Below are 9,669 nucleotides of genomic sequence, written 5' to 3'. Positions count from 1 at the left end.
GTGTTAGAACGAGCCGTTTTAGGTAGGCGTGGCTGACTCTTAACTTTTATAAAGAATATCTCTTTGGATTTGAGACTTTAGTCTTTGCAACTTTACAGATCTTCTTTATGCACCAAGAGCTTGTAACACTCCAAAGAGAAAGGAAAAATTGAAATCGCATCATATGACCCCTTTAAAATGTTTCTTTTGACTTTAGGGTGAAATGCTATCTGGACTGGACATGTTTTGTGAGATTTACCCAAATATTTCTAATTCCTAGTTTAATTAATCAATTGCCCCTCACCATTCGTTCCATTCTCATTCCGTTACTGAATGCCATTTGTCTGAGCACATCGATGTCTGGAAGACCCCAATCCGGATTCCTATTGACAGTTGGTGTAAAACAGGGCAAGCCAAAGACAGTAAGTTTGTAAGCTGAAAAATGTGTCAACATATCATGCATTAATAAATACCAATATATTGAAACTTAAAATATAAAATAAAGAACTGTGAGTTTGAAAACCCACATCTGGCGTAATGTCTGGTCCAGTTGTTCATTGCAGATTGGTGTGATTGTTCCATTGATAGCGTACGGCTGAGACACATTTCATTACGTAAGGTTATGATGTTTATAGCAAGATGTGGTTATGACTGTGTTATCAAAAACATCATATGAAAATGATACAATACTCCAACTCACTCCGTAAGTCATTAAAAGGCCGTTCTGTTTCAGTATCTGCCCAGATCCTTTAAACACACCCTGTGAATACAAGACTACATTAATGCATTTTTTAACTGTATTTGAATATATACAATACAGCTCAAATTTTAAAAGTTCTTGAAATAAATTAACACTTTTATTCATCATTTTATTCCACATGTATTTGAATTTCACATAAATGCTGTTCTTTTGAACTTTATTCATCAAAGAATCCTGGGGGGGGGAAAAATCAGTTTCCACAAAATTATGAAGCAGCACAGCTGTTTTCAACATTGATAATAAGAATAAATGTTTCTTGAGCAGCAAAGCAGCATAGAGTGATTTCTGAAGGATCATGTGACACTGAAGACTGGAGTAATGAAGCTGAAAAATCAGGAATCATCACAGGAATAAATTACATTTTAAGATATATTTATAAAATGCTACAATTTTACATTTAAAAATAATATTTATCAAATAATTCAAATTAATTTCATCAAATAAATGCAACTTTGGTGAGCATAAAATACATTTCTTTCAAAAGCATTAAAAAATCTTACAGACTTCAAACGTTTAGTTTACTAGTAATATAGTTACTAGGAGGGGTGTAACGGTACGAGTATTTATAAATTCCTAATGGAAGTGATCATTCCTATCCCCTTGGAGTGGGGACTTTGGAGTGAGCAGGGCGCATGCGTGCCATTATGTAGTTGTTTGGAATGCACTTGGCAAAGGGAGCGATGTAATTTCCTCATTATCTTCAGCTGGGATGTTCCCGTGACAATGCAGCACGGTGTCCATCAGCAGATTCGCTGTTTTAATTTCATAAATGTATTTTTATTGTTGTTAGCATAACTGTTGCAAATAAAAATACATTTTATATTTTAAAAAGTTTTTAAATATGCTATATAATATATAAAAAAATAATATATATAAAACGTTTTAAAATATAAAATGTATATCTTTTTATTCCGGTGTCCATCAGCGAATCTGCTGACGGACACCGTGCTGCGTTGTCACGGGAACATCCCAGCTGAAGATAATGAGGAAATTACATCGCTCCCTTTGCCAAGTGCATTCAAAACAACTACATAATGGCACGCACGTGCCCTGCTCACTCCAAAGTCCCCACTCCAAGGGGATAGGAATGATCACTTCCATTAGGAATTTGGCCGTGAACCGATCGGTACACGATACGCGTACCGTTAAACCCCTAATAGTTACTTTCTCATTTCTCATAGCCCGAGTCTATTTTAAAAGTCTGCTATATACAAAAACGTAAATTTAAAATTCAAAAAAGTCAAAAATCAGTATTATGTATATTGGCGTCATACCTCTGCAGTTCTGAAGGGGCTGTACTGAAGCAGGTTGATTGCTATAATAATGTCACAAGAGCTTTGTGGAAGTCCTGCCCATTTCTCCCAGGGTTGACTGGCATCCAGATACACCGGCTCCAGCACTGTTTTTGCCTTAGTGGCCCCTATATAAGCTCTGATACTGCAGCAGAGACGCCACATTACAAACCCTGATAATAATGACATTTGTAATTACACTGTAACAAAGAAAACAACCTGTGTACTGTACCTGTTCTGTGCTTCCTCCTTGATGTCTGAAGGCTGCCACGTGACAAAGGGCATTTCTTGAGTGAAGTGCACCACATGCTGCCCTGTGCCTGATCCCAACTCAAGACCAAACAGCTCACGGTGAGACTGATCCTCCAGTAGCTCCCAGAGCACCGACAGCAAACCGTCCTGACTGCGCTCAGCTGCAGGAGAGAGCAGCATGGTCTGCAGAAGAAAGGAACATTTAGCTGACTCCTGCTAAATGCTGAACATATTTATTTCTGTAAGCCAGGACCATGCATGTTATAAATGTTGCTGATACTTCCGCTGCGCTGTTGTTGCTCAGTGATGGGTGAAGGAGCAGCAGATGGATCAGGAGATTACCTGGATAAGAGGCTTCTGTCTGCTCCTCCCCTTCAAGTTCTGCACAACCAAAGAACTCAATACAACTTTATTAAAGAACCAAAGAGAGCATGCAAATTACCTTTATATCTTGGAAATTTTGTGAATTAGGATACTATTTTATTTTATACAGCACTCTGAAATGTCTGGTTCTGGTTAAACCATTGTTTTATTTGGCCATAAAGCACAGCAGTATAACACATAAAGCACATTTTGAGCTATAGCCACACAAGTGAACTAAACTGTATAAGAATATCAGGAAATTACATTATTCATGGGAATCTTCTGTGGGTTAATCAGTTTTCTGAGGGTTAATTTATCTTAAATGGTCCAAGATTGGTTGTTCGACCAATTTAAGTGTGTATTTATTTATTTATTTCACTCGCTCGCTTGCTTGCTGGCTTGCTTGCTGAGTGGTTACCTCTGTGTATTATTATTACATAACTACTGTTGTATTTCGTTTTAATTATTAATTTTATTTGGTTTGGTTTAAGCACAGTGGCCATTTAAGGGTCTTTTTATAAAAGGAAGGATTTGAGAGACTAATTTTTAATCCTAATATTTACGGAGCACCCAAGTATTGTATGCATGCAGAACATTTTATTTTTTTATTTTATTTTATTGTATAGGGACCTGTAATTTTCACAGATAGCCCTATATGGCAAGTAAATAAATGCATTTAAATGAGTTCATTTTAAATGTAGCGAGATTCGGATTTCTGTCAGTGGCGTTATTTCATACATTGCCTACTAATATTTTAGCTCGATATTTCTAGGATTTGTTTTAGACTTTTATGTAATTTGTGTAATGCGTCCCAGCCATTCAGAGACTTTGATTTTAAAACCCCATGTTATTTCATACATTGCCTACTAATATTTTAGCTCGATATTTCTAGGATTTGTTTTAGACTTTTATGTAATTTGTGTAATGCGTCCCAGCCATTCAGAGACTTTGATTAACCCCATATGCAGGTTTTTATTTCTGTACGTTTTCTTTAATATGTTTGCCCATTGTTTTATGAGGCTATTTATCTTTAAATTTAGACATTTATTTAAGAGAAGGGGTTTTGTAAAACAACGTGACAGGAGTATTTTAAATAAAGTTTTGTCCCTCCGGCGCGATGTATTGTGGGTGGGTCAGGAAGAGCCAGTGCAGGACGCCATGTGCTTCTGCTAGAGGAGGTCCGACAGTCAGTCTCACACTGAGAGAGAGTTGTGTTTTGGGATCTGGCCTGTCGTTTTGTAGCGTTCTCTGAACGGTTAGTCGTGCTCTCGTGGTCATGATGTACTGCAGCAGATACTGCGTCTGGATCGCGCTGCGGACCGCGGCAAACACACACCGGTAAGAGCCTGACAAAACCCCCTGCGTCTGCCAGCGCTCAAGGACAGAATTTACCAAGAATATTCCACATACTAGAGGTGTCAGCAATGTCGCTGTCAGTGAAACACATACAGATATTATTATCATCTAAAGTGCACAAATCTGAACTGTAATGTGCTCCGAGAAGATTCTGACATGAGATGCATCTTTATCCTGCAGCTGATCTGAGGCTCAAGGACAGAATTTACCAAGAATATTCCACATACTAGAGGTGTCAGCAATGTCGCTGTCAGTGAAACACATACAGATATTATTATCATCTAAAGTGAACAAATCTGAACTGTAATGTGCTCCGAGAAGATTCTGACATGAGATGCATCTTTATCCTGCAGCTGATCTGATTCTGTCAACGTCAAAAGTCAGGGAATATGCATGTAATAGCATAGTTCATATACTGTTTTAATGTTTACTTGAAAATGTAACTAATCGAGAATAACCGTGTAATTTACCGGAATGGAAGGTCACGTGATTTCTGTAAATGTATAATTTCCTCTATATATTTCTAATGGTGGTCAGCCGATATTTAAAAAGCTGTGTGCTGACATGCCACACTGAAAACCTGGGATTTGTTTTCTTGTTTGCACCTGGAAACTATTTTTAAATGGTTGCCATTAAGAAGCTCTGATATAATGCTCATTAGCATTTAATATGATTTATTAGTGAGTCACTAATTAAATGTAACCACATCTGTGACATTGACCATGTGAGCTCCTTTGTACTCAAGGTCAGTAGTGGGTACGCTAACCTCCTCAAGTTAAGAAACCTTTATTAGTATTATGCTGACAGTATATATTGTGCAACTAAAAATGCAAAATGGATCAATTTTCACTAGTGGTCTCAAGACTTTTAGAATCCACTGATTATTTATAATGCAATTTAATAGAAACACACCGTTCAAAGTTTTGGGGTTGGGAAGATTACATTTTTTAAATGTATTTGATTTGATTTATTATTATTGTTTTATTTACACCTAGGCTGCATTTAAAGGAATGGATCACCCAGAAATGAAAATTCTGTTGTCAATTACTCACCGTCTTGTCCTTCCAAACCCATAAGACCTCCGTTCATCTTCAGAACACAAATTAAGATTTTTTTTTATGGATTTATTTTTGGCGTCTTTGCCTTTATTAGGATAGGACAATATGTTAGACAGGAAGCGAAGTGGGGGGGAGAGAGGAGGGACGGGGTCAGGTAAGGTCCGTGAGCCAGGACTCAAACTTGGGACGCCCGAAGTGCCCACGAGGCTGTTGGCGCCGACAAATTAAGTTTATTAAAGGACACAATGCACTTCATGTTTCATGTTCATATTCTCCATATTGTGCATTTAAACTGTGTAACATACACCTATTGGATTACCCTTTACTTAAAGTGTTAGTTCAACCAAAAATGAAAATTCTGTCATTAATTACTCACCCTCATGCTGTTTCAAACCCATAAGACCTCTGTTCATCTTTGGAACACAAATTAAGATATTTTTGATGAAATCCTAGAGCTTTCTGACCCTGCATAGACAGCAACGCAACTGACACGTTCAAGACCCAGAAACGTAGTAAGAACATCGTTAAAATAGTCCATGTGACTGACATCAGTGGTTCAACCTTAATGTTATAAAGCTAAGAAGAATTGTTGAATAAAGTCGTTATTTTTGTTTTCTTTGCGCACACAAAAAGTATTCTCATAGCTTCATAACATTACGGTTGAACCACTGATGTCTCATGGACTATTTTACCAATGTCCTTGCTTGCTACCTTTCTGTGCCGACATGAGGGTGAGTAATTAATGACAGAATTTTCATTTTTGGGTGAACTATTCCTTTAATTGGTGAAAAATACAGTAAAAACAGCAATATTATGAAATATTATTACTATTTAAATTAAGAATTTTCAGCATAATTACTCCAGTCTTCCAGTCAGCAGTCTACTCACATGATCCTTCAGAAATCATTCTAATATCCTGATTTGCTGCTCTTTTGCTAACAGAGAATAGATGCACTATATGGTATTTGTTGCTGCTTTATGTGCTCATTATTGTTGTCTGATGGACTCATTTCACAGACACAACCTACAGAGAACAGCACTGTGTGCCCTGCGAACACTCAAGACCAGCACTGTCAGTCCATCTGATGCCATTGCAACACCTCCGCTTGATGGGACGCCCAAGCAGTACTCTCCCAAAATCCAACAGCTGGTCAATGATATCGCCAACCTCGCGCTCATAGAAGTGTCTGACCTCAATGAATTACTAAAGGTGCAGCACAAAACACCAACCAAATAATGCTGTTTAATGCAAGACACAAAATACAAGAAGTGCACTTGTATTGCACTTCAAATCTTAAAGGGATAGTAAACCCAATAGTGAAAATTCTGTCATTAATTACTCACGTTCATGTCGTTCTAAACCCGTAAGACCTCTGTTCATCATCACAACACAAATTAAGATATTTTTGATGAATTCTGAGAGCTCTCTGACCCTCCCATAGACAGCAATGTAATTACCACGATCAAGGCTCAGAAACGTAGCAAGGAGATCTGTAAAATAATCCATGTGACATCAGGGGTTCAACCATAATTTTACAAAGATACGAGGATACTTTTTGAGTGCAAAAGAGAAAAAAAAGACTTTATTCAACAATTCTTCTCCTCCGCATCACCCTGGTGCCATTTTGGAGTTTACGTTCAGTGGATATTCTCCAAAATGGCACCAGGGTGACGCGGAGGAGAAGAATTGTTGAATAAAGTAGTTTTTTTTTTTTTTCTTTTGCACTCAAAAAGTATCCTTGTATCTTCATAAAATTACGGTTGAACCCCTGATGTCACATGGATTATTTTACCGATCTATGTTTCTGAGCCTTGATCGTGGTAATTACATTGCTGTCTATGGGAGGGTCAGAGAGCTCTCAGAATTCATCAAAAATATCTTAATTTGTGTTCCGAAGATGAACGAAGATCTTACGGGTTTAGAACGACATGAGGGTGAGTAATTAATAACAGAATTTTCATTTTTGGATGAACTATTCCTTTAAAAGTATGTTTTTTAAAAAAGAAAAACTTGCAGTTAATCTAATATTAATGAAATAAATAGACACTTAAGTGTATAATCTTTTGTAAACTTGATGGTCAAATATAGTTCTTCACTACATATGATGTTGCTGAATTTGAAATTGTGAATATTCACTATATCGCCCAGCTCTAATAGTGTGTGATCATCTTTACTGAAAACACTGATATAAATGTTTTTTTGTTTTTTTTTGTCCCCGTCAGAAAACTCTGAACATTCAGGATGTTGGAATGATGCCCATGGGCTCAATGGCAGCAATAGCAGCTGCTCCTGCTGCTGAGGTAAAGCTTTATCAGTCATACAAGACTAGTATGTGGCACAATACATATTGTACTTTGTTGTTGTTTTTAGGAACTTTGAGTAGGGCTGTGAAAATGGCTGAAAAACGAAATTTGTATTTTGTACTTTAATATTATCAATATTCAAATTATATTCTAATTTAAAAGGCATTATTTCAGTTAGGGTGAAGAAAAGCTTTTGGTTTCTCTCTTGAGGCCACAAGAGGGCGCATCGAGCAAAATATTAGTAATGCACGTTTATTCAAAGCAATAAAATAAGACTGTCTTTGGAAAAAAGTGCATAATGTTTAAAATAATGTTTATAAACCATATATAATTAAGTTTCTTAAACAATTAGAAACAAAACAGCATCATGTATGTATAGTTTTATACAAAGGAATGAAAACCAATCACAAAGAGTACTTGTTTTCATTTAAAAACATGAGATGCAGTGTGATGGGGAAAAACCGCCATCAAGTCTCGATGTTTTTTAAAAGTTGAACTTGCATTAATTTCACATGGCTTTCTAAACATGCGGCTCCTTTGTGCGAGATGCGAGTGCAACGGTGATAGCTGTCCCTCTAGAAAATGCGATGCATATGCGTTCCGTGTGATCGGCTTGGGTTCAGTTTTGACATAAACAACATCATCTCCACATTTATTCTCTTTTTCCGCAATATTTTGAATGTACAACATGGCAGCGCCGCATCTAGTGGCTTCAACTGGATAGGCAAAAAAAAAGCATTAAAATGCAATGATACTTACATCGTCATCGCATCTCGTGTGCAACTGATAAGGCTGCCTGACGCACACCTAAAATTTGAATGCAATTTTTTTGCATTCGAATGTGGATTTTTATTTTAAATTTGACAAATATTCAAAAAAATATTTTGACAGCCCTAATTACGAATTTATCAGTAACCAGAAACTAACGTTTTGTCTCAAACCAGTGCTCCCCCTAGTGAATGACAGCTAAATTTTCACACATTTTGGTGTTGTTTTATAAAATTGTTACCTGTTTGTAAATGATGTATGTATTATGTAATTGTAACAATTATTGCAGTTGTTGGTAAACTGTAAACTGGTTTTTACTGACCATTTGTTGAGAAAAGGGGGGAAAAAAACAATTTTAAGAGCTTGAAATATTTTGTATATTTTTGTGCAAATGTAATGGTTGTGTTTGTGAAGTTTTTGCTGTAATGGTTAACTGAATTTGCAGGCAGTAGAGGAGTCGTCGGCACCTGCACAGAAAGAGAAAACCCATTTTACAATCAAACTGACAGAATTCAAAGCGGCTGACAAAGTGAAACTGATTAAAGAAGTGAAGAATTGCATGGAGGGCCTGAATCTTGTACAGGTAAGATGTTTTTAAGTATTATGAAGGACTTTTTTTTAAAGGCCACAGTGGCATGAAGGCTAATCTAAATATATTTCAGTCTCTTATTAGCACATATCGGTTAGTTGCTGTCTATGTAGTTTGTTTCCAAAGTGTCAAAAGGCTGCAGACAGCAATGCAGCTCACTAGATTTTGTTACTCATGAATGTGAGTTGCTGCTGATTTTAATTTCTAAAGGACTCCGATTATTTTTCCTCTCATTTACAGGCCAAGAAGCTTGTAGAGTCTCTACCTCAGGAGATCCGGGCGAATGTGTTTAAAGACGAAGCAGAAAAACTGAAAGCAGCACTAGAAGCAGCAGGAGGCACTGTGGTGCTGGAGTGAATGTCTGCGCTGGCCCTTCACTTGATCACTTGTTACCTGTCAGTCATCGTTTTGTTCTGTTTTGTTCTTTTTTACAAAAAAAGGAATTTGAAGAAAACAAATAATGACTTTAAAATGACCACTTGTTCCACAAGAGGTGGTCTGGGTGTTGAACTTACAGACTGAACTCTAATAGGCTCTGAGCCTGCAAACACACCACCCATCACTGACTCCTCCATCTGTCCTATAGCTACACATGTGCTGTCCTGGGCAGGATGGATGGAGCTGGTCTGTCTCTGATACTGGGGATGTCCTGACAAAGGGATGTGATGCTATTGCTTGTGGTTAAATAAACATGTTATACCGTACTGTGTATCGTAATTGTATCATTATGGCTTATAGAGCAATAACCAATGCATTATAAAAGACCATTTTTGCCAGAAGTGAGTAATTGGTGTTCACTGCACAATGAATAATACTGTATCTCGTTGTTTTTTTTTAAAGAGATATTTCACCCAAAATGTCCTGCAGTTTTTTTTGTTTTTTTTTTCCCTTTTTTATCCAACTGCTGCTCACATCTCGCATTTCTCAGTGCAAAAGCCCATTCTGTGT

General features: G+C 37.0%; 2 protein-coding genes across 4 annotated transcripts in view; one reads left to right on the top strand and one right to left on the bottom strand.

Annotated features, from left to right (window-relative positions):
• The window catches only part of LOC107661844 (UPF0585 protein C16orf13 homolog B-like), a 5,633-nt gene extending 2,853 nt beyond the window's left edge, over window positions 1-2,780 (bottom strand). Inside the window, exons 1-6 of one of the 3 annotated variants that reach the window (XM_016451623.1) lie at window positions 2,564-2,780; window positions 2,264-2,466; window positions 2,014-2,176; window positions 680-739; window positions 507-574; window positions 284-362 (exon numbers count right to left, since the gene is read on the bottom strand). In XM_016451623.1, coding sequence (XP_016307109.1) covers window positions 284-362; window positions 507-574; window positions 680-739; window positions 2,014-2,176; window positions 2,264-2,463 — 570 coding nt within the window. In that variant the 5' untranslated portion in view covers window positions 2,464-2,466; window positions 2,564-2,780. Of the gene's footprint in view, window positions 1-139; window positions 363-506; window positions 575-679; window positions 740-2,013; window positions 2,177-2,263; window positions 2,467-2,563 lie in introns of those variants that run through there. The other 2 variants (XM_016451622.1, XM_016451624.1) reach the window with 2 other exon arrangements.
• A 966-nt stretch (window positions 2,781-3,746) lies between these two features.
• Window positions 3,747-9,141, top strand: LOC107661846 (39S ribosomal protein L12, mitochondrial-like). The gene is made up of 5 exons (XM_016451627.1): window positions 3,747-3,984; window positions 6,078-6,270; window positions 7,284-7,361; window positions 8,578-8,715; window positions 8,962-9,141. Exons 1-5 carry the CDS (start codon window positions 3,923-3,925, stop codon window positions 9,076-9,078), a joined length of 588 nt encoding a protein of 195 aa, XP_016307113.1. The 5' UTR covers window positions 3,747-3,922; the 3' UTR covers window positions 9,079-9,141.
• Window positions 9,142-9,669: the final 528 nt, after the last annotated feature.

Source organism: Sinocyclocheilus anshuiensis, unplaced genomic scaffold (assembly GCF_001515605.1).
Source record: "Sinocyclocheilus anshuiensis isolate Anshui unplaced genomic scaffold, SAMN03320099.WGS_v1.1 scaffold47, whole genome shotgun sequence".
Classification (NCBI taxonomy): domain Eukaryota; kingdom Metazoa; phylum Chordata; class Actinopteri; order Cypriniformes; family Cyprinidae; genus Sinocyclocheilus; species Sinocyclocheilus anshuiensis.
The sequence above is the reverse complement of the archived record's forward strand: the minus strand, read 5'-3'. Positions and strand labels throughout refer to the sequence as shown.